The sequence below is a fragment of the Hyalella azteca genome, unplaced genomic scaffold (assembly GCF_000764305.2).
Source record: "Hyalella azteca isolate HAZT.00-mixed unplaced genomic scaffold, Hazt_2.0.2 contig6875, whole genome shotgun sequence".
In the NCBI taxonomy this organism is placed as follows: Eukaryota; Metazoa; Arthropoda; class Malacostraca; order Amphipoda; family Hyalellidae; genus Hyalella; species Hyalella azteca.
In genome coordinates, this window is record NW_025937016.1 from 3664 (window position 1) to 29221 (window position 25558).

At 39.3% G+C, this 25558-nt stretch overlaps 1 protein-coding gene across 6 annotated transcripts; it reads left to right on the forward strand.

Moving 5' to 3' along the window:
- The first annotated feature begins 4728 nt into the window (after positions 1–4728).
- Positions 4729–25481, forward strand: LOC108677675 (zinc finger protein 773). 6 transcript variants are annotated; one of them, XM_018165936.2, is made up of 5 exons: positions 4731–4882; positions 10693–10815; positions 11694–12530; positions 18473–18901; positions 21615–25481. In XM_018165936.2, the coding sequence occupies exons 2-5, from the start codon at positions 10701–10703 to the stop codon at positions 22349–22351; spliced, it is 2118 nt and encodes a 705-aa protein (XP_018021425.1). In that variant the 5' UTR covers positions 4731–4882; positions 10693–10700; the 3' UTR covers positions 22352–25481. The 6 variants fall into 6 exon arrangements, with proteins under 6 accessions (XP_018021427.1, XP_018021425.1, XP_018021426.1 ...); XM_018165937.2 differs by having other exon boundaries at positions 18473–18733; XM_018165934.2 differs by having other exon boundaries at positions 4732–4882; positions 18473–18985; positions 21531–25481.
- Positions 25482–25558: the final 77 nt, after the last annotated feature.

Genomic DNA, 25558 nt, shown 5'->3' on the forward strand with positions numbered 1-25558 from the left:
TAATATTTTTCATCCTTCTAATTAATAAATAAAAACAAATTTTATTTTGGTAAAGTAACAGTGGTTTAAATTGGATTCCAGGAACGGGAAAATCTTGGTACGGAGAAATGCAGTGTTCGAATCCTTGTCTACTGAGCGTTGCGTTTCTGTGTGTCTAAGAATTCATTACAAGTCATATTGTGGCCGCACAGTATGCGAGTACTGTTACGCAGATACTGATGGTACCTATGTGAGTAGTAGTACTTTTACCTGATAGTAACAGTACTTGGTATTCTCTCAGTAAAGAACTCGTATATTCCTAAAAATTTGTTTCCTCCAGAGCGTCGCGTTCCATGCATGGTTTTTGTATTGATAGCTTCAATTTCACTTCTTATTTTAGTAATGTCTAAGAAATTGTATACATGAATAAAAACACGTTTTCTGAGTACGGCTGTGTGTCAATACGACGGCGTATTTATGTTAGCAAAACTGTCGGGCTAAGTTAGGCCGCTTCGACCTGCAGCCGATTCTTGACCGCCCGGCCACATAACTGATTTTGATCCAAATTTTCACAACTCAGTGTGCTTCAAAACCCCTACGCGCTGCTCATTTCTTGGCGAGCCTTATTACTCAACCACACTGAGCTTCAATGATTCTGATATAAGAGAATTGTTAGAGCTACTAATTTGCGTGAACTTGTGAACGATACATTACATAGCACTTTCTAGCACTGAACAAAATTTGATGGCTTTTGTTCATCTGCTCTAACATTTCAGTGGAAACTGTGGTCGTAATAATGTCGGTTTCGGCGTTTATTAGACCGTAGGCCTGTCGCCGTCTGTCACTCGCCGATTATTAACATCGCAGAACATTCACAGCTTGTTGTGGTCTCGAACTCGCAACTCACTGCTCCAATTTTACTGTGCTTAGCTGCCCGGTCTCCTTGCCGATTCTGACCAGAAGCTGGCGCACAGAGGATCGAACCCGCACCTCTCTGCGCCAATCCTGCTACTCTTAACTGTAACTACTGGGCCACCCTGCCGACCGACATTCAAACTTATAATACGCTCAAGTTGTCATACTAATAGATAACGGAATTTTGTTTGACGACTCTGCGCTGGATGAAGTAATCGCCGTACTTTATCTACCGATATGATGAGCAAATAGCGTCGTAATGCAAAAAAGAATCCGAAAGCTTTCTTTTTGTACGCTAGTTCGAAGTGTAAGTCAAAGAACGGTATTTCTGATTTGAAAGTAGACCAACGAAAGATTTCCTCCAATGAGAGCAAGGCAAACGTTCTTAATCAGTTCTTCAGCAGTGTATTCACAGATGAGGACTTGAACAGTATTCCAGATATTGAGGAGCGCCCAGTCAGCTCGAGAAAAAGATCTCGGAGTTTATGTCGACAAAGAGCTAAAATTTTCTAAGCATGTTGAAACGCAAGCTAACACATCCAACAAACTTCTTTGATTAATCAGACGCTCATACGAGTTCCTAGATGCAGAAGCGATGAAGCAGCTGTTTGTTGCTGTAGTGCGCCCGAATCTTGAGTTTGGAAATGTTTTGAAAAGGACAGAAATTTAATAGAGAATGTTCAAAGACGCGCAACAAGCATAATTCCGGGCTTGAAGGGCAAGTCCTATGAAGAAAGATTATGAAGCTTCCAAGCCTCAGTTATCGACGTTTGCGTGGGGACCTCATTGAAGTATACAAGTATGCTCATGGTTTATACAAGGTCCCCGAAGAATTACTAGAATTTGAAACAAGAACCAACACCAGAGGCCACTGCTATAAACTAAAAAAACTACGCTGCAACTTCTCCACGCTACAAAATTTCTTCTCGCTTCGAATCACCGACATGTGGAACAGCCTCCCCGATGACATCGTTGGCGCTCCAAGTATGAACGCGTTCAAGAACAGACAAGATAAAGCTATGGAAAAATATATGTTCAGATTTGAAATGCCTAGCACCATATCGAATCCGGTGGAAGTCGAGTAGCTATTTCAAACTTTCGTCAGTCATGAAAAAAATACGGTCAAATGACAAGATTTCGATCTTCTGTGAACAAGGCACGAAAAGGGCCTACACTGCAGCGCCGAGATCACTATGTTATGTAATTAGCATTGTATATATGCTACCATGCATCTGATTTGGAGCATCACACTTGGAGAAAAACTAAGATCCACAAATCGGGGTGCGTACGTCGATAAATCTGCTTAGGTCAATGACTCAATGTAGTAGTATGATGGTTTGCTAGCGCTTCAGCTATCAAGATATTTCGCACCGGAGGTCAAAATGTAACATCGCCAGCGAGGCGGAAGGTCTCAATTATTCAATATCTCAAATTAATCATCACGCATAAGGGGCGGAAGGTCTCAATTGTCCAGCCCGTCGAAGCTGGCTCGAAGGAAGCAGCGTTATCATCTCAAAGAGACGAAGTGACAAGGAGGGACAGGTGGAAAGCTACATAAACGAAAACACACTAACAATAGGTCGCTTACACGGGACGTCGGCCGCCCGCACGAGAGTGACAGCTAGAGAAGGGAAATGTAAGGGATCCTACCTACATAATAACTTAACCTCACAACTGAGATCTGCAGTCAGACACCGCGAGCTCAGCGGTGGGGCGCTCAGGAACAATCCCCCTCGGAGCGCGAAATCCCATAGGACTTCTGACGCGCACAGACACGCGTCAATGACTCATAAGTCGCAGCCATTCGATTAAAAATATATGTAGCTGCTCAGAAGTACTTTTCGCCTTGCTTCAATTGATTTAATATCTTTAAATATTAAATTCCTTAGTGGTGAAGGCTTGATAATATCTGCATTTTGAGAATTTCGTTATCTCGAATTGCGCCATTCCCAGTATCCTGAATCCCAGCGATATATGCTCCCTGATATTTTGAATATCCCGTTTGCCAGGGAGACTCGTTTTATCATTAATATTCCAAAGTTTATTATTGTTGCAGACTCCTCAATTCAGTCCAAGCATAATCCAAATTGTGTCAACTTTTTAAGATACTCGTCATAAATAACATTGTTCAGGATGAAAGTTCATGCAATATGAATATCAGAATCCCGTCATTCCGAATTCCAGCATTCCAAATAACGCTCGTGAATTCCGTCATTACCAAATCTGACTATCCCGAATCCTTTCATCACATTATTTTCTTCTTAGTAAATAAAAGTGAAGTTTTTCTAAATTCAATAATAAAAATAAATAAATGTTCAGGTTCCGGGATTCTCCCGACACGAAAATTTTTATTATCGCGTCTCAACTGCCTCTCTGTATTTCCTAGGCTTTAATTGTATAACAATTAGAAAATCGAAATTTATTTTTTTATCTAATGGTTCTAATCCCTTCCTCCCAGTTTTGTAATGTCTTACTCATGGTTGAATTAATTCAACCATGGTTTTACTATTCTCTCACTGGTGATAATGTGTCAGGAAACGATAAATATTGTTAATATGCGCCCGAGAAGCAATTTCTTATGATTTGATTATATTCTTCATACAAAAAATCAACCATAGAAAATAAATTTAATATTAAATAGTGTAGATATATTTCTAATTTATTTATTTATTAAAATTTATGTTTAAAATTTTATTTTGAGAATCATTATAATAAAATTGAAACAAATCACTCTCCCTCGAAAAGACAACCATCTTGTAATATCAATCTCATACTGTGATATAAATCATATAATCAATCATAAAAACGTTATAATCATGAAGTCACCATGATGTTAAATTTTTAAGCAAAAACGGAAAATAAGGACGTCTGGTGTAGACAAGAAGTTTAACTTCAAGATCACAATTAGAATTTTTTTCATCTTTATTGTCGTTTACTTTACATGATCGTGGTATTGAGGAATAATAATGTATGAATAGCAGGTCTAAAGAGTAGGTTACTCAATGGGTTGAAGTGTTTGCCTGCTATCTAACATGAAATTATAATAAAAGGCGATGAATCGCAAATTCCTATCTAAATCGAATTTAATAGACCTTCATCCTAATCCAGAATGGTCGATCGTCGTCTGCTGTTACTCACTAAGTATCAAAAACGATAAAATTAACGGAAATATTAGCGTAAATTGAATTTGGTTAAGTATTACTGTTTGTACATAGTAAATCACTTGTTAATAACTTTTTTCTCTTACTGCCTGTTGGAATTTTAATTTGACATGGCTTTGGAGGCTTGACATACGGGTCGACAAGTTTCTAGGCACGAGCTGTTTGATTTTGGTATCAATGCATAATAACATATGATAATGGAATCTGTCTTATAGAAGAAACAATGGCGTATGGAAGTCCCCCTCAACCCCTTTTGTCTAGACAAGCTTGAACAACCTTTGCTATGTAGAGGAGGAGTATCATGACAGGGTGGTGGGTTGGCGAGGTGATCGGGTGTATCCTATGTTCAGGGGCGGACATGAAACATTTACTCTAGTTTACTCGAAAAACCCCTTAGAAGACATCAAAATAATATAAGAATCAAAGAAATATGCTAGCCGGAGTAATTGAAATGAGTAAATTTTTGCATTAGACTGCCAACATTAGAGTCGTTATTTATGGCTCACAAAATCGACATTTCAAAAACACACTTACGCATGATATGCAAAAAAATTAGGTAAAAAATGACATAAATAATGACTTATGATGAATATAATTGGTATGGGTTCCTATTATGTATCATTTAATATTGAAAATATTTTATATCGAGTTTATTATACGAGTAGGTTCTAACGGAGGGTGAGCATCCTCTGCTTAGTACTGTGAACAACAACAGGGGGCGCACCTACGCTCTCCCCCATTTTATTGTTGTCATCGAATAAATTCGTGTTAATACGCATCGAAAGTAATTATGTGCCAAGTAATAATTACGGAAGAACACTAATATCGTAAGTCCTATATCTTGAGTTAACTCATTTTCCCGTATTTTGAAGTAACTAGGTAGTGATGCCAAGCTTCATGACAAGGGACGCTTACTTAGACACCCGACGATCTGACCGTTGACGGTCCTGTTTGATGATGCCGCTTTTCATTTCAATTTTCAAATATTGTAGATTTTCTTAACACCCATTGAACGTTAAGAATACTATTGAAAATTTTTTCATCTTATTATTTTCTTTGGACAGCCATGTATGAGATGGGCAAAAATGTCTTGTTCAGTTCTTTTGTTAATTTGTTTGAACGTCCTTAGCGAATACATTATGATTCCAAGTAAAAAGGCTAGCCTAGTTACTACGGTACTACCTAATATTGTGTGGACTGTGGAGAGCTAAGTTATAACTTGACTATATAGTACATTTTGTGTATTCTTGAAAACCTGATTCAGGAACCAGGTACCTACCTACCTAGCCTGCCTAGCTTATGTGCAAGAATATTTTTTTATTTTTGGAGTTTAGCCTAGCTATATAGTATATAGTATATATCAAAATGCATGTTGGCCACTGGTGACTGGACAATTTCTTAGAATTCAATTTTCTTAGACAAGAATTTTCTTAGAATTCAGTTTGATTTTACTAATTTCCTGATCTAGGAACAGGAAGTTCAAAATTTTATTCAATATCTGTATGAGACTACTAGGGTAAACACGGTATATTGACTATATTCCGACACTTTAAGGACGTAGCAAAAATAAATGGCTATAAAAAATACACCGCATGTGCAACCTGAGTTCTGTTTGCTTTACATCACTCTCAAAACACTGCTGTGACCACACCACACACCAGCAACAATGAAACGTCACAAAATGTTGCCATATTTATTTAAAAGCCTTTAGAATGCAAATCTCCAAATCCATATATTACGACTGTGTGGGAGCTGTCTCTTATACACATCTAGATGTGTATAAGAGACAGAATGGGAACAGTGCAGTCAGTCACTCANTTTGAGCTGTATTGGAATACAACAGAGCTTGGAATTAGAACACTATTGAATATTGAACACTACTTATTTAGGCTTTTAATTAAGAGCTATTAAGCTTTTAATTAAGAAAATTTTAATTTTTGCACACAGCTTGGAACAAGCTATGTATGTCTAATTCCAAGCTGTGTCGGGATTAGTTTTTATGTGTCTATACTGTCTCTTAACTTAATCATCTATCAATTTATTTACGACTTGAAATCGGCAAATACAAGTATACTTAAAGGATTCCCAATATATTCACAGACTTTTAGTTAAAAGTCTCAAACCATAATATTCTTTCTACACAAACAGTTTATCACTATTTGGTAGAGCAAGGTCAACTATCAACTTTGACATATTTTTCGATGTTCTCACTGGGTGACGCGCACTGTCTCTCTTTGGATATCAAGATTTTCCCACCAGACGGCCCAGACGGCCAGACCTAGTGTTTTGGCAATAGTATGACACGCAAAAGTATGACGTCACTATTTCAACCATCAACGAATGCATGGATGATGGAACTAAGAAAAAGCTTAATATGAAAGAAAAAAGTCAAGGAGTGTTGAAATTACCCATGATGTCGGAATATACCGCGTTTACCCTATAAGTATATGATAGCTAATTCTGATATCAGAAATAGAATTCAATTCATTTTTAGTTCCCTGATCACTGTCTGATCTAATTCAAAATTTTATTCAATATCTATGATTGTAGGTAAGCCTATATGAATGATAATGCTGATATTAATTATCAATGTTATTTTCTGGTCTACTGTTCAGACTCAGAAAGGTCTTGTTTGGAAGATCCACTGAAGACTGAATTATTTTGCCACTATCATACTATGATTAATTAGTATGATGGAATGAACATGTATACGTATAGGCCTATAGGGTAAATGCACCATATTCCAACACTTTGGGGACGTAGCAAGAAATGAATGGCTATAAAAATGATCACCGTATGCGCCGTTGTGATTGGTTTACGTCACTCTCAAAATACCACACTACGCGCCACTGCCGGCAACGCCAGCAATGATGAAATGTCACAAACTGTTGCCATATTTATTTAAAAGCCTTAAGAATTGAAAATCTACAAAATCGCTAAAGTCCAACGCTATGTGTGACTAAATTTGGAATATTGTGAGTAATTCTGACGTCACTAAAATCTACGGTGTGATGTCCGTAGACTTGCGGACAGAGCGCTTCAAAACCGTAATTTGTAATTCCGACGCACTGTGTGAGCTGTATCGGTATACAGCACAGCTCGGAATGAGCTGTGTGTGTCTAATTTCGAGCTGTATCGGAATTAGTTTTTATGTGTCTAAAACCGTCTCTTACCTTAATCATCTATTAATTTTTTTACCACATGAAATCAGCAAATACAAGTATGCTTAAATTCTTTCTACACAAACAGTTTATCACCATTTGGTAGAGCAAGGTCAACTATCAACTTTGACATGATTTTTGAGGTTCTCACTGTGTGACATGGACTTTTGCTCTGAGGATCTTAACATTTTCCCACCAAACCTAGTGTTTTGCGTAAATCTGGTGCGCAATAGTACGACATCACTATTTCAACCATCTACGCATGCATGGAACTAAGACAAAGCTAAATATAATGGAAAAGGTTGAGAAGTATTGGAATTACCCATGATGTTGGAATATGTTGCATTTACACTATACCACTTAGAAGGCAAGAAAATATAAAAATTAGTATCAATGTATTAAAAGTATCAATCAAAGATAAAGAAAATTACAAATTGCTAATTTACATCAAAAGTTCCTTTATTAAGTGGACCAAGAGTTGGTTATTCAAGCAGTCTATTGCCATCTTGTTCCCAGAATCCTAGTGAAAAATAACTTGAATTTTTACAACACTTCTCTTTAACTTCACTTCTTAAAAAATAATTTTTAAACGTATATTATTTGCAATTATGTCACAGCAAGATTCAGATTAGTAGCTTGTCATGAAGTTCAAATCCTCAGCTTTGAATATTAAAGTGCTAAGTGCTGGAACGCAGACACCTAAAATCTTCACGATTTGGTCATAGAAACTTTTCTTTGCTGCATGTGTGTCTTATTACTTACGACAATACATTCAGTCATCTTCTACAACTTCAGCAATTCACATTGATTTTTATTGACTAAAGAACTGATCCCAGGCATTTGCTACAGCAGTTTTTTGCCAACAACTTGCACAGTTGTTGGTACCACTTCTTCCTTCCTCTCTACACAGTTATGTAAGACATCATTTAATAGAATTATAAACTTTCCATTTAGCAGCATTTCTCCCCAGAATGATTTGTAGTTTCAGTATTGCAGTTACATTCTGATTCCATTTGCCCAGAAAACATTTTTTAAGCATCAATATGAGTGTGATGCACATTTTCTATTATAGTTGTATCATAAATGCCATGCACCTCATATGGAACACATTGCCTAGAAATATGAAAGTTTCCATTCCAGGCAATGTGCAATAATAGAGGCTCATGGTTTTTGTCAGAAGCTTGTGAACTTGCTTAGGCAAGAGCAGCTCACTAGCTCCCATCTCGCAGTCTCGTCTGTTACTAAATTTATTCAAGTTTGAAGAGTTGCATCACAGGAATACAGGCTATTTTGGGAGTCGCAGTCAAAGTGTTGAGTCAAACTTTTGATTATCAAGACTTTCCAACTTCAGGGTACATCTTGATTTTCAGTGTGACATGCTAAATATCTAAAGCTCAAGTAAATGTGTGGCCACTAAACTAAACTAATTTCCAAAGGCTGTGGGTAATGATGATCATTACATGGGTGATTTTTTCTAGTCAATGATGAATATATGCTGGGTTTACTCAATTAGTACAGAAGAAGTTGGTCAAAGTCAGGTCTCAAAATTAATATATTGTCACTGGTTCAGATGGAAATTGCACAACTTGCAAATAAGTTATTACAAGAAAATTGGAAATGCTGTAGCAATTCACCTTGCTAACAGCAATGAAACGTAGAGGTATTATGAGGAAAATCATAATAAATCATCTATGATGTGCTAAATTGCCTCTAGAGTGATGTTGAATTCTTTTGTTCATATTGTAGGCTTAAATTATAGATGCCTGTGGCCAGCTAGCCACCAGCATTGAATTGTTTCTGTTCAGCATTGAATTGAAGTAGAAATGGTGGAAAATTTATTCATTATTGATCTAGCTTGTGACCTACCTAGGCAACTAATGTATTTTATAGGTTAGATACAGGCATTTTCCTTGCTTGTCATCAAGCATCCTGACCTTAAATGGAGTGTCTCCTCAAAATCTATCTTGGTTATTTACAGACAGATCACTTCAAAATTTGGTACACACATGTAAAATAGAAATTTCAGCCTTTTTTGTTATGTGAATTTCTTGAAAAAATGAAAGAAAACATGATATTCTTAGAAAACTGCCAAAAAAGGAGGGGTACTGTAGAAATCTATCTCCTAGGATTTTCAAGCTACAACATTGAGGCACATATCATTTGATGTGTAAATACCATATCTACAAACGTTAGCAGGCATCTTTCTAAATTCTCATTTATGTAGGTGTGGTGGCATTTTTCATTAATTGTTCAGAAATTTTTTATTTTACCCCCACCAACCCCATTTTTTTCAAAATAAAGTCCAAACTGTAACAAAATTAGAAAAACACCTACTACCGTTTGTAGATTTTTTTTTGCAAATCGAATGGTATATTTCTCATTGTTGTAGCTTCAAAACTCTATGAGGAGATAGGTTTGCCTTGAGAGCGGTTGGAGGTTTTCAGGAGAGGCGATAAACCGCCCACTGGCGGCGCGTGCGTGCTATGTAAGGGCATGTAGCGTAGCTTAGATGCCAAAAGTAAGCTTTGTCTTACTTTTAAAGTCACTCAGCGGTGCATAGAACTACTGCATGAAAACCTTCCCTCATGATAGTTGGGAGGTAACTGAGCTGCAGGTCGACTGAGAGCACATTAATAGTACCGGCTTGAATTAATTGCCATAGGGTTTTGTGGAAGGGCTCAACCCCCCTCCACTCTTCCGGGATCTGTCATGAACGCATAAATCAATGTACAGAGATGATTCTAGTACCGTTTGATGCGGCAGAATGTAAGCTTTAAGATGAGCATAAAAACCAGAGAAGCCAAAATTTTTGAGTTTTAGGGTAGATGCTCTCCTCAAGTCAATGTCCTAGCTAAAATCTCTTCAATATTGCATTTGAAAAATGAACATAATCTCAGTTTTTCTATTGCCTGGTAACTTTTCCAATATGTATATAGCTGCTTGAGATTTCGCCTTCTCGTCTCTGGTATTTGCAGTTAGATCTTAGTGCTCAACAGCTGCTGGTGTTTTTCTAGCATTTGCTCTAATTATTCCAGAATTCTGTGAATTGCTGCCTAAAGCAGTTGTATTTGGGCTCTATTCAAGTTGATTTATTGTCAAAGCTTAGCTTAGCTTTCCAAGTTTTGTCAAAGTTGATTAGCTTAGCTTTCCAAGTTTTGTCAAGTTGATTTATTGTCAAAGCTTAGCTTAGCTCGCAAGTTTTTTTTTAAGTAACAATTTTAAAAATATGCACGTTTTATGAAAAATTGTTACTATTACAATTAAATTAGAGATTGTCTTGATCCCTCATCAACCATCGAATGGTTGTTCAGTTTTCTATTAATGAATGATATTTTTTGTTGATCTGGAATTTTTCAGCAGTAATATAAATCATCTTATTTGCAGATTTATAAATTGTCTTAGCATTAGATTGTTCATCACAACATAATATATAAATTACTTATAACTTTGCAGATTCAAATATATTGTATTTCCAGGTATAACCATGGATCATTTCTTGAGTGGGTTGGAGCATGGCGCCAACACCTGGTATGCTGCGGCTACTCCCCGTGCTGCAGCTCTGCATGCAGCACAGAGCCATGAATTTGCTGTTGGGCCCAGTAAGCTTGATGTATTTATAAATGAATAAATTCACTCCTTCATGTTTTGCTGACTTCAAATGCTCATTTTGCGATTTTGATAAAGTTTGATTTGTTGCAATGGTTCCATTGAATCAATTGGTAGTATTGAGAGGCTAAGTGCAAGGCGGACTAACTTTCATTATTTACGGGTCATTGTCTCTGACACTGCTTTTAATATTACTACAAGAGAAATAAGGGAGATGATTATTAGCATGCACAGGACACTTGAAAAATGCAGTGAATTAGAATATATTCATTATTTAATAATAAACAAATAATGAATAATAAACCCTAAATAATTATGAAGGCATGATTATTCAGGGTTCTATTATATACATGTTGTCCCTAAACCATTGGGTCCTCAGAAATGACATATTTCTTTTATACCCTGCTATTTCTTCATGTTTAAACTCTATAATTATGTTTTAAAAACTATCATTGTGAGAGATCCTAATAGAAAAATGACACCGGAAAAATTGTTTACGCGGTAGTTGAAAATGAAAACATTTAAAAAATATTTTAGTAGATACCACAAAAAAATGTCATTTGTGATAAGTGGCATTTGACCTGGTGACATACTGCTAGCAAGCGTGGTAAATCTGTCAATTGTTTTTATACATGCCCAGTACAAATTTGTACTAAGCTCCCAGAATATATATAGTCTGCATCACTTCTAGAAATAAAATTAGTTTTTTATTCTATTTTTTACCGCATTTTTTCATTTATGGAAAAAATGCACTTGTGCTCGCCATGTCCGTCTGTCTGTCCGTGACTTCACGTTTTCGTCGATGAGAAAATGCGCTCTCTGTCACTCACTGCAGTGAGTACTGACTACTGAGTTACATTTTTTTGTGCAGATTCTTTCCAAATCATCCCTATCAGTGGGAGTGGTGGCATGGTTGCTGCGGGCGTCACCAATGCAAGCTTGTCAGCAACCACCACCCCAGCGACGCACACGATCGTGTCGGCTTCCTCCTTGGCACAAACTGTACCTACGACGACCATAATTTCCCACACCACCAACTCTCAGCAGCAGCATCAGCAGCAGGTGGCACAGCAACAAGCTGCTGCTCAACAGCAGGCTGCTGCCCAGCAACAGCAACAACAAGCCCAGCAACAGCAACAGGCTCAGCAACAAGCACAACAGCAGCAGCAAGCCCAGCAACAAGCTGCTGCTGCGGCTGCAGCAGCAGCAGCTGCTGCTGTCGCACATCAGCACGGCGCTGCTCTTATGATGCCGACGTCATCAGCCTCCGTTTCAGCATCATCGTCTCCCTCTGTTATCGACCTGCAGACAACCTTCAGGGCTGTTGTCCCCCAGTCTTCTGCAGTTGCTGCCGCGGCTGCAGCAGCTGCTGCTGTTGCAGCTCAGCAACAGCAGGTTCAACAACAACAGGTCCAACAACAACAACAGCAAGTTCAGCACCAGCCTGCACGACTACTTAAGGAGGTTAAACAGGAACAAGACAACATGTTGGATGGTGATCAACCGCCCTCGCCCTCAGGAGGCATACCCATGGGACCTCCACGCAAGACACTATCAGCTGGCACGATAATTTCAGCTAACGTTGCTGGAGGACTTGTGGCTCAACAGAACTCGGCTGCTGTTGTGGCGGCTGCTGCAGCGCGAGCCATCGGCGGAGGCTCTGTAGCCTCCACCACCACCGCCGCTGCCGCCGCTCGCGCCAAAAACGGTGAGTGTTCTGGGGGTCTTTGCCGGCCTGTTGATATAAAAGCAGCGATTTTCTTGATGTTTCCTCAACAGAAGTTATTTCCCAACATGCTTACCATTCAGATATTTTATTCAATTTATTTATTACGAATCTATGTGATGGTGATTAATTCTGTGTATTTTGACGTACGGCTTATCTACTAATTTCCTGGGTGGTGGGCTAAGGAAATGAATTCCCGAGGAACTTTAGCTCTGGGAACAATGACACTGGAAACTGCTCATAACATGAAAGTTGCTCTAAAACGAGTACACGCATTCATAGAGATCAGGGTACTAAAGTTTTATTTTTACTCTTCTGGAGGAGGGTAGTAAGTAATCACATTACTTTCCTTTTTGGTCGTGCTGAGACAGTAGCTATTTAATTTGGCACCGATAAATTTTGGAGAAAAACACTTGAATTAAAACTTTTTTTCTACCAGAATTGCACTATGGTATTCTAATAGGCATTCGCCATATTGATCCCAAATTTACGCTCACCTCTTCAGGGTTTGGAGGAATAGTATGCGTTTTACGTTGGTGAAACAATCTTTCAGCTGGAGTGAACCCCTGATCTTAATCGTTAGCCATAGATACAAAAATCTGACTGCGCATAGCATCTTGAGCGTGTGAATACGTGGTGTGCTTGTGTAATATTCCTAAGGCATTCTACTTGTATTATTTGGATCCGTTGTTACCATTCGAATTTGTCCTAAATAGCATTAATTAGACAGCTGCCATGCTTGCCTGCTGCTGCCTCCTTGTTTTCAGATTTGAGTACTCGAATCTAAAGAAGTTCATGCTTTGCAATTTGTTTGCTTTGGAAGATTATTTAGTTTCTATTAACTTGTCACTGGAATAAATGTCACTTGTGAAGGAATACACCATTGGAATAAACTTTATTCCTATGAATTTGCTGTGAAAAGAAATTATTTAAAGGATTAAGGCCCCTTTGAGCCGTCCTAGTGAAGATTGTGGAACGACGCAGATTTTAAACGGTGAGTGATGTAATGTTTAGTAGCACGTGCTTTAATTGAGACAACACGCTTCTTTCTGACATGTCCATGTGCTGCTCTAGGCCTGTAATTCTGGTGCCAGCAGGCTACCTCAGTACATGCACTCCAGTAATCCCAACTGGCTATTATATATTGTTCAGAAGATAAATGTAATGGTCGAGATATGTTACGAGTTTTTAGTCGTGCTTTGTTCCACCCGTAAAAAATATTGGCACAATTCTCAGTTTGTTGAAACTCTGATATTGATTCGCGTGGCATATTTCAATGTCAGAAAGTAGTGACCGAGTGTTGTCTCTGTTTTGATTGATATATTATTTAATAAGACGGTAAAGAGTAGCATGAGTTACTACTCTTCAGTGCTGCTGACTGTCATGAATTTGTAAGCGTGCTGGAGCAAACTACTAAACATTACATTGTTTGCCTCTTCTCTGTCGCTCATTTGCTGTTTGCATTGATTTAATTTGCAGCACTGGAGGCAGCAGCACTTAATATGCTACTCTATGCCCATTGTGACGAATAATTTTTGAAATATTCTTCTTGTTCACGAAAGTGATAAGATGTGTTTTGGGCTTGGTTGTTGGTGTGGGATGAAGCAAGTCATTTTGTATCACTGCCCTTTTTGTGCAGGTGAACGCTGGGACACTAAAAGAATGTGTAACTTGTGTGGCAAGATTTTATCGCGTGGGGACAAGTTAAAAAACCACCTTCGTATTCACACCAACAACTTCCCGTACCATTGTGTGACGTGCGGCCATGGTTTTCTGCGCAATGAGGGTCTAACGGTACACATGCGTATCCACACAGGCGAGCGGCCGTACCAGTGCGGCGTGTGTGGCAATACCTACACCCGCAAGGATAAGCTCACGCGACACGCCATCGTGCACACCGGCGAGCGTCCGTTTGTCTGCAGTATTTGTGGCAAGTCCTTCACTCGCAAGGACAAACTTCAGAGACACCACATGATTCACAAGCTGGAGAAACCTTTCACGTGTCTTCCGTGCAATTTGGAGTTTGGGCGACAGGATTTGTTTAACCAGCATATGGAACGAAAACATCCTGAGCGTTTACCCTATACAATGGTGCAGCTACCAGTCTACCATGACTCTTCTTCTCCTGTACGTCAGATAATGGAGCCTTGTTCATCGCAACGACTCTCAATGTCTTCCTCCCCACCTTTAGTGACGCTTTCACCGTCGCCACCTCTTCTTCACAATGATGGTTCATCCGCAGTGCACAGCTCGGCATCGTCGGAAGCTGCCAGCTCTTGTACCAGCTCACCGCAACCACCGCCATCTGTGTCACCGAGTCACGTGGCGCTGGCTGCTCGGACCATTGCAAGCCTCTATCATCAACAACAGCAGCACCTGCAACAACAGCAGCAGCAGCAACAACAACAGCAACATCATCACCACCTGCAGCAGACTCATCATTTGCATCATCTCCACCAACAAGTTTATCCTAATCCTCATTCATCTCATCACTGAGTTACGCATTAGTTTTCTTTGCTTGCGATTTCAGTGTTTATTGATTGTACATCGATGACTGTTGTCAACGTATGAACAGTTAATGAAGTTAATACTGCAATGTAAATATTAGTTGGTGCAAGCAGTCCATTTTCGAGCGCAAATTTTGAACTTAATCATTTAGAATCTCATTTCACTCGTAATTTTGCACTAAGCTGATGGCAAACAGCATGCCACTGGTCAATGCATGCAGAATTCATTAACGCATGTACAGGAATTATTGGCTCCTGTAGTGGCAAGGAAAGCGTTTGGTTTTTACATTCTACCCATCAATCATTATGTGCGGGAATTATGCCATTGTTATGAATTCCAGTACTAATCTAATAGTACAGCATATTGATGCAAACGACCTCTTGTTAGTGTCTCTACTGTAGATCTCAGTTGTGAACAATTTTTCGGCATACCTGTAACTTCTTCATGTATGCCTAAGAGCTTATTCTTGTGATGATATCTATCTTCACTTTACTCTGAATGCGCTGTATATCGTTCTTCTTAGCTTTCATAAAATTTATGGGATTAAGTACATTTCCGGTCTCATGGTTTTGACCAATCAACATTAGTGTTGGCAGTAATTTTTTGGATGCTTGCTTTTGGTTTGGGATTCTTGTTCCATTTCCCTTTCTCTTTATTCGGTTGGTGATATTTTTTCTATGTTTTATACCTGCCTTGACACAGCATGTTTCGGTGAGTTGACATCTCAAGCTTTCCGCCTCCTTCAGTTGCGTCTGTCCTCGAAAATACTTTCAGTCCAGATGCATTTTTGTTAAGTTGTTGATCTGCTTTAAAGATCTGAGCCTATAAAATAGAGGTGACGGAACATCGAAGATTAGACCTCAGTCGAGCCTTGTTTAGTTGCATTCTTTTCTTTTGCTTCTGGCTTATGTTTTAAGTTGGTAGTTGATTCCATCTCAGTTACGGGGCTGTGCAATGCAACTCGAGATGACAGGAAATGTCGTTTTATAAATCTAAATACTTCAGCCTGTGAATGCTAGGCGTCGATTTGATACAAGTTACAGTTAATAACATGTTCTGCTCTACTGTGTTATGTTGGCGTACCCATGTGCTCACCTCACGAATGCTATCTTGAAGTACATTTCGTGGTTATTATAAAACCTCGTGTGTTTGTTGACGAACTTTGGATTCTCATCCCAGGTAATACGGAGTGTTGACGCTGAGGAAGTTGAGAGTTTGTATTGCCGGATTATCTCATGGCAGCTCAACTGATTCCTACTTACTTTTTAGTGCGTGGAAGCAGTACCTTCTCTTGACGTTTAGCAAATTTGCTCTCGTAATCAGAAAATTGTATGCCTTTATTGGCATTAATTAGGCGCTGGATGCTATTTAATTTATAATGTCTAGATGGATTTTTAATGAACGACTGAATTTCGGAAGAAATTGCTCCTTTTTCCAACTAGTGTCTATATTTCTATTTGCAATAAATAATTTGTATTTAATTCATTCATTTCTGTGGATGCAAAATTATGTCAATTCTCATGCAGCTATGTTATACTGGTGTAACGTAAAAGCAACTTCATCTGTGCCAATGCATGTATTCTTAATAATACTAGATTGTTGAATTTTGTCTTTTATTACACCTAAATAACGAGCATTATTAACAAATATGAAAACGTGCGTGCGTGTGTACTGAGTATGTGTGGTTGCGAGTGTGGGGACAGAATTTTCTTTCTTGCGGCAATTATTTTTAGTTTTCGTGCAAGATAAATCATAACTTTTATGATTTATTATAAACAATCTATCATAACTTTTGCAATGCATTTCGTTGATGTACTTTATTAGGTTTTTGATTGTGTGCCTCTGTGCGGTAAAATGACACCACCGTGCGTTCAATTCAAATGATTGAATATTCAATTGCGTGACATATTTTTTATGCAGCATTCAATAATTGCTAAATTTTGCACAACCGAAGGCTTCGTAACCCATAATTTTATGTTAACTTTCGTTCTTGCTTAAAGCTACTCTTGAATTTATTTTGGAGTAGGATTGTGACATCAGCAATCGGGGTCCACGTGATCGCGTTACTTGGTGAGTTATGATAATGTGGCGTTTTTAATCGATTCTTTCCTCCTAGTGATATTAACTTTATCTGCTGTCTACTTCCATCGAAAATTGATGCAGTTCTATTATATATTACCATGTATTTTAAATAGTCTGTTAACTATAGGCCACTAATATTGTATATTTTAATGATGTGTATGCAGAGAGTTAGCTACTCGCTTCTAATATCTTACTTTTACTGAACGATGCAGATTTGTTTCGTGTTGATCTCACCTCTATCTTTTTCAGATTGTTCACAGCGACGAACACTGCACATTCATGTCTTAATGCAACTTTACCAATATCGTTAACTTTAGACCTGAACTTCACTGCTAGACGTTTCTCTGGTAAAAATTAATCCCATTCAGAAGCCTCAAAAATGTCAAGTTAGGGACATTACGTGGTTTCACACCTTTCCTTTCGAATTCATTTCATTTGTGTCGTCCGATATAATATACGAGCGGTGTGCAAATTTGTTTGCAGTAGCTTTGAAGTTCAGGTACATGTTCTGCTAACCCAACATTACGGTGATGAACTGGGACAGCTTTGGCTCACGTGTTGCAGTGATGTGGCTTCTCCCATTTCAAAGTTGGTCTTGAGATTCAACATTGAGCGCAAATCATCGACGAGATGTGTTGTTAAACACACTTATTGGCTATTCAGTTCATGAAAGTCGCGCTAGAAGATCACTAATTCAACTTGTTCGCGAACACCCAAGCATTTCGATGAAATTGGAAAAAATTATTTATTGCTTGTTCTTGAGAGAGAAGTTTCACCAATGAAATATGTGCACTTTATGCTGAAGCTGGAACAGTCGTCGAGAAGACTCAGAACTCCCTTCGAGTGCGTTTATGAAAGCGTTCAAGATTTGTTTTCTTTGTGTGCCCAGAATGCCATCCTCTTTGAATCCCCACTCTCACCGGCACATAACTAGATCCTCATGGGTGTGTAGATCATTTTCATCCTCATGTAAATGTTTCATATCGCATTCTCTATGGTGTTCTCGTTATCGTCTTGGATAGCTTGCAACCCTTCAAAAAATCATCATTAACGTTGCATCATAATGATTGTTTCATCACACTGTCGAATTTACAGGCGCGAATGTTGATTTTTTTTCTTTTCTGACTAAATCTCAGTTTTCTAATCATACCGTGGCTTAATTTAAAAGATGGAAGCGATAGCTCGATGGCCATTTATTTATTTTACGGTCAACGAAAAATGAATGCTTTCGTAAGGGAGTTACGTGAGGACAGAGTGGTCGCTTTAGCGCCTTAAGCAAGGATAATATTGAATGTGTGCGACCATACTGAGCGTAACTCTCTGTCTGTTGTCAGGTGAGAGCTGGGACTCAAAGAAGGTGTGTAACCTGTGCGGCAAAGTCTTGTCACGCGGGGATAAGCTCAAGATCCACATGCGCATCCACACGAACAACTTCCCGTACCACTGCAGCACGTGCGGCCAAGGCTTCCTACGCAATGAGGGACTGGTGGTTCACACGCGAATCCATACGGGCGAGCGGCCATACGTTTGTGTTGTGTGTGGCAAAGCTTACACACGCAAAGACAAACTCACGCGCCATTCCCTTATCCACACAGGGGAGCGTCCCTTTGTTTGCCAGCATTGCGGCAAAGTTCTTAGCAGGGAGGATAAACTAAAGAACCATATGAGGATCCATACAAACAACTTCCCTTTTCGGTGTGAGACCTGTGGAAAAGGTTTCCTCCGCAATGAGGGCCTTGTGGTCCACACACGCATCCACACTGGTGAGAGGCCATTCCAGTGCGTTGTGTGTGGTAAAGCCTATACCCGCAAGGATAAACTCACACGCCACGCATTTGTTCACACTGGTGAGAGGCCACACGTCTGTCAACACTGTGGCAAAAGTTTCATTTGGAAAGATAAGATGCAGCGTCACGAGCTCATTCACAAGATAGAAAAACCGTATACATGCGTTCCTTGCAATCTCGAATTTCCTCACCAAGCTAATTTTAACTCTCACATGCAACGCAAACATCCCGAGCGCGTACAATTCACAATAGTTGACAACCAACACGATGCTGATAGCCCTGTCCCACTCGGGGAAGACGATTCTTCCTTGCATGCGGCGACCACTAGCACGACATCTCTCCTGCAGCCTCCTGAGGCCCACTACCAACACCATAACAGTCTACACCAGCAGCTTGTCTCAGTGAGCCAGCCAACATCCCTACACAACCAACACCTTATCGCTACTTCTTACGTTGTTCCTCAGTCTTCGCTAGGCCGCTCAACCGCTTCGCCTACACCGCTCTCTCTTGCTTTGCATTCTAATAGCTCGGCAGTGGTCGTGAGCTCGGCTGCAGGGATGAACAGTAATGCTATTCCTACCGACCTCAGCAACAATCATTCCTCTTCGTCCGCAGCCACTCACTTATCATCACGATCTCTGGCTGCCATCACTAGCCGACTTCCTTCTTCTTCACTGCTTTCTCTTCATTATCCTTGAATATATCTCTTGCATTACTTATTCGTATTTTCGTTTCCACGATTCAAACGTACATTGGATATGTCTCCATGGTCGTATCTTTTCACTCTATTAATTCAGTTAATCTCCTAATGCTCAAGACCGGACAAAAATTTTTGTATTGGCTCGCATAATTTTCAGGATTCTTTCTTCAATTTCGAGGCTAGTAATTGCTAGCATTTACGTTCTTATTACTCATTTTAGGAACTCGGTTATCCAAGGAAAATGCTATGCTTCATATTTTGATTTACTAGTGGAGTCGTTGCTGATGTTTGATGGAATGCCATCATTCGCTTCCATCGTTGTTTTCTGATTTTCTCGACTGCGCGAATTACGCAGCCTAAATTTCCATGGTAATAATGGATGGAATTGTTTCCGTAACCGTTTAGATCAGCATCAGAATTGAAATCATTCTCATAGCGCTGTTTGAAAATTTGTCTTCCTCCTGAGCCATTGTGATATGCATGCGATAGTTTCGTTCATCTGCCGTGCCGAACTCGATACATTTCTCATTTTTCTTTACTATCCTTCCTCGAACCAGTCAAATGAGAAAATATAAATTCATCGATCAGCAACTAGTCGCAAATTCCATCCCGTGCAAGTCACTAGTTCATTCCACATCCTGAAGAAACAATTTCATAGATGAGCTGTTCTTTGACGTGGTTTCATACTATCCCTTTTCCGCATTTCATCCTCCCGTTCTCCTCAATCCAGTAATAGTCAAACCTATGAAAATCGTCGTGTTGAAATCTGATTTTAACTTGTAATGTAATAGTCATGCATTTTTCGTCGTGCATTTCTTTTGCTACATCTAAAAAGATTGAACAAAATCATTTGTGCTACTCAGAATAATTATTCTTTGTAATCAGTAGAAGTTTCCAAACGCCTCGAGTTTTTACTCGACCTCGCTTATAAAACCTAGCCTTAACTCGCTGCTCCACCCATAAAACATTACCTTCACTTGAAATTCCACTTCAGGACTTGACATTCAATCCTGTGAATGAGCTCCAGTGACGCGCTATGCATCTCTCATTTCAGCAATTTCAAAATAGCCTGTCATATGTCACAGCCATTTCAATGTTATATATATATATATGGCTGGTCACAGTGTTGACAAAGTTTTGTACTGTGCACTGTGTTCGTTGATGTCGTCTTCTTGAATTTATGAGTTCCAAGGAACTCATGGAATTAGGCACGTCATCTGCGGCCACATTGACGTCTTCCAATGATATATTGTGGCAGTCCTTCATTGTCTCTGAAATATACTTTACTGTAAGTGAAATAAATGGAGTGGACGATTTTCCAGCGTAGTTTCCGTCAAGTCAATATGTCGTGCTGAATTAAAGCCATTTTTTGGCTCATGGCTTGGATTGCAACATGATCTTTGTGTTGGAAAGTGTTATGTGAACTATCGTCAAAACTGGAAAAATGATGTGCAAGGAAAATTTCACGAATCAGTTAACGATTGCGTGTTCCCCTGTTGTGAAGTACGTTGATGTTAAACCTGCATACGTTGCACAAAATATGTCATGTTTATGTACTTTTGTTTTCTTGAAAAATTCACGCTTTGCATTATTGTGCTCTGAAATATGTTTGGAATATCTGAATGAGGAACTCCGTTTTTACCTTTAAAATTAAGATTGGTTAGTGCGAAACTGATCAGAAATGTTCTAAATTCTGATGTTGCAATCCAAGTTATTCGAAAGTAATTTGACAAAAATCTTCAACTTTTTTATAATTTGTTATACCTGGAAAATTGTTCACTCGTGATTATATTGATTATATCAAATATTTAAGTTTTTGCTTCTATTTATTAATATTCATAATATTGTGGTGTGCTTTAATGACGAGAAACAAAGCTTGATCGGTTATCTCACGCCTTCACACAGGGGAACGTCCGTTCGTGTGTGTAGTCTGTGGCAAGGGATTCACGAGTAAAGAAAAACTCACGCGCCATTCCCTTATCCACACAGGGGAGCGTCCCTTTGTTTGCCAGCATTGCGGCAAAGTTCTTAGCAGGGAGGATAAACTAAAGAACCATATGAGGATCCATACAAACAACTTCCCTTTTCGGTGTGAGACCTGTGGAAAAGGTTTCCTCCGCAATGAGGGCCTTGTGGTCCACACACGCATCCACACTGGTGAGAGGCCATTCCAGTGCGTTGTGTGTGGTAAAGCCTATACCCGCAAGGATAAACTCACACGCCACGCATTTGTTCACACTGGTGAGAGGCCACACGTCTGTCAACACTGTGGCAAAAGTTTCATTTGGAAAGATAAGATGCAGCGTCACGAGCTCATTCACAAGATAGAAAAACCGTATACATGCGTCCCTTGCAATCTCGAATTTCCCCGCCAAGAAGATTTTAACGGGCACATGGAAAGAAAACACCCTGAACGCCTTCCATACACGTTGGTTCAGCAGCCTCCTACGACTGCCCCTTCCCCCTCTTATATTCCTCAACGCTTAACCATCACACCTCCAACATGTTCTACTCCACAGTCTTTGCCTCACAGCTCACAGTCTCTTGGTATCTCGAGCGCTGCTATTTCAGCAGTACACGCTAACGACCATGGCACAAACGGCGCAGCTTTGCTCTCTCAAGGCACTATCATCACCCCAGGCACGAGTCTAGCAATATCTTCGAAAACACTAGCGTCTATTACGAGTCGCCTGCCGACATCATCGTTATTGTCGCTGCATCACTGACAGGACCCACACACCTCTCATCCCATTGTATCAAGCACCCCAATATCTTCCGCTGGGCTTGCGATCGCTTCATCAGTTGCTTCTTCTGCCCTCGGCGCTGCTGTAGCCGTGGTTACGTCAAACAATAACGTTGCGATCATCGAGCATGACTCCGCCAACCGGTTGACTGTGCACGCTTCGACTGTTGCTTCTCATCACGACCATACCAGCATCATCGTTCCGCATAGCTCAGCTATTGTACTCGGCACTCCAAATTCAGATAACTGCGTGGCCAATTCCAACGTTACTCTCACCATTCCCATCACTGGGACTCACTACTGAACCTCGCAGAGTCTTTGATCATTAGAAAATTTCTTTTTTATCTCAACGACGTAATGGCTGTTACGAAACAAAAAACGAAGTCACTGAGAACAGTGCGAGCGCTGATACCCGAGTAGCGTAATGTCATTTCAATTCTCACAATTGATGGCAGAATTAATTTTTGTCGAGGTGGTAGTGGTGTAGTTATCTCCTGGTGGTAGTGATGCTTGCTTCTCTTTCATGACTGTGCGAGTGCCAGAAAAACGAACAGAAGCCGTGCAATTTAACCCTGCTTATGTCTGTGAAGAACTTCGGTGGTTACTCCCTTTATCGAGTGGTTTATGTAATGACTCATTTTGTAATTATTCTGAACATCTGCAATGTAGTGTGGTAGTTCTATGGTAGGTTGTAGTGAAAGTTTTGTCCATAAGCGTGCAGGTTCTCCCTCGTGATACCTAAATAGGTATGGGATGAGCTTTTCTATTGTCTCAATGAGTTTAACGATATTTAAAAAAAATCTCCTTATCGATCCTCATTTCTTCAAATCATGTTTTGGGCAAGCAAATACAGTGATTTAGTCTACCATAATGATTATCATGTATCTTGGATGAGAATCTACTATCGATGGAATTATTTGCAAACCCATGCAAAGTAATTCAATGTACAGGATAACAAGATTTATTTTTATGCTTTCACAAAATACATCATTCAATTAAATAGAATAGAAGTCCCCTATCAGATGATCCTTGGTTTGTAGATCATGAACCATAGAAAAGTCTTTTCATGCTAAAAATTACTTTGGAATGAAAGTTATAAAATTAATTAATTCGCGCATTCATATGGTTGAAACCTACGCCCATATTCACCAGGTCTTTCCTAGTAAATTTTATAGTGGTACTGAGTAATTTTGTAGAATTACTTCAAATTCTAAGATCTGTAATGACCATTGATAGGTACAGTGGCGTCAGAAATTTTTCGACTCAATTGAAAATGACGTATGTAAATAAGTTGTGAAGCTACTATAACCCGCCATAGCGAGTTTTTAATCAATCTAATTAGAATACTGTAGAATTTCTAGCTATTTTGAACGTTCGAATACTCGTTTCTTGTACATACATGGATGTAGTGAGACGCCGAGCGTTTGTTGCAACATCGGCAAGTAGTATTACCGTTTCCCGTAGTCTATAATACCCTCATGACGTTATCTCATTTATGCTTAATTGTGATCATATTTCGCTTACGCGGAGAGGAGGGCCGGATCGTAATTTTACCAAGATTGTGTGCATTAAAGTTCAGTATGTAATCCGTGCATGTGGCAATTCAGGTGTGTGGCCGCTAGCGAAATGTGTAACGTAACCTCATCACCTGTAATGAATATCAGAGTGGTGGGACCTTCAATGCAATTCAGCCTGCAAAATAACTCATTAACGATGCGTTCAAGGTCCTATTATACGCATAAACAATTGTGATAGAAATAGTCAATGGAGTCTACCATTAGTGTTGTGACGCACAACGGATAACCTGCACCCTTTGATGGTTCATCTTTCAAATATACCTTGCCTGGTATTTACTCGGATTATTTTAGGTTTCTCTGCAGCTTTGTAAAGTTCCTTCTGATTGAAGCGCAAGGTGTGCAATTAATTTGAAAAAAAAATCGGCATCAGTAAAGCCGCTGCTCACCGGCGGCAGGCAGGTGTGCAAGTGAGCAGATTGTATTTACGAACGTAGGCGTGATATGTTTTGAACCGTGTATATATTGCTAGTTACTCAAACCTATTATTTTCAATTAAATGGAGCTTAAGTAGACCAGCATAACCTACCATACGTGTGTAGGAGACGTCTGTTGGGGCTTCACTCGAGCGATGATCATGTCGGAGTATTGCATGTTGCGAACGAACGATGCAATATTATTAGAATCTATACACCAGTTGAACCATATATACACCAGTTGAACCTTTGCTTAATGGCCAAAAAAAACTTATCGAAAAGACTTCAACAGGCACCCTGACAACTGCCTTAATTTCTAGAAAGTGAAGCAACGGTATTTCAGTGCCTACAAATCGTCATTTTCCTTGCATTAAAAATATTTTGCGGTTTAACTGAAAGGTTATGATTTCCTTATTTTATTGCAATATTTCCTCAAAATATTGGCAAGAGTATTCCAGTCTAAAGTGGTGTGCATGAACTACAATTCATGCGAGTTAAGATCAGACTTCGAATTAGTGTTCCTTTAGTTCTAATAGAATTTTTCGTTAATTCGCACAGTTCCTATGTTTGGTTCTCTATTAAACCGTACGAGCTGTAGGAGTTTCATAAACTTACCTGGTTGGCATTGCATTCGTTAGTTCCTCACCGAAGTTACTGTTAGGGTAAAGACACTATGATTATAAATATTGTTGTATAGGTAGCTATTTTGCATTACATTTCTTTTCTCACGTCGGTAGTAAGAATAGGTTATAACTTCCATGCTGCCAATACCATTGCATCAATTGAACTTTTTCCACCATGTGAAATGCCCTTGCCATTAACTTTTCGTGGATTTAACAATCTCCTGTTGATTCACAAGTGTACCATCATTCTTGAATGTCTGCATGACTAATCGTAGAAGGAATAGATCCAATTGTTTCAGTGTACGTTGTTGGTGATATCGATAAATAAAATATTTTGTATTCAGTTGCTTGCAATCTTAAGAGGATATTCCCTCCAATTAATTTCTTTGTAAAGTATGCAAAATTTGGTTTAAGTTATCGACAATTCAGCTATTGTGAACTTAGTGAGTCTTACAGTGAAAACTGGCGAAGATTTTAAATATAATCCATTGAAACTCCGAGTATGATAACCTTTATTAACATTTTGATTAATCGTTGTCCGACTTGGTTTTGTGGTGTCCGATTTGATTGATGATTA

Excerpts from the sequence above, each read along its gene's own strand:
- LOC108677675 (XM_018165934.2), top strand. The coding sequence starts at position 10,701 with ATGGATCATTTCTTGAGTGGGTTGGAGCATGGCGCCAACACCTGGTAT. Across the intron at positions 10,816-11,693 it reads TGAATTTGCTGTTGGGCCCA|ATTCTTTCCAAATCATCCCT; the intron begins GTAAGCTTGATG and ends TTTTTTGTGCAG. Across the intron at positions 18,986-21,530 it reads CCACGCATTTGTTCACACTG|GGGAACGTCCGTTCGTGTGT; the intron begins GTGAGAGGCCAC and ends GCCTTCACACAG.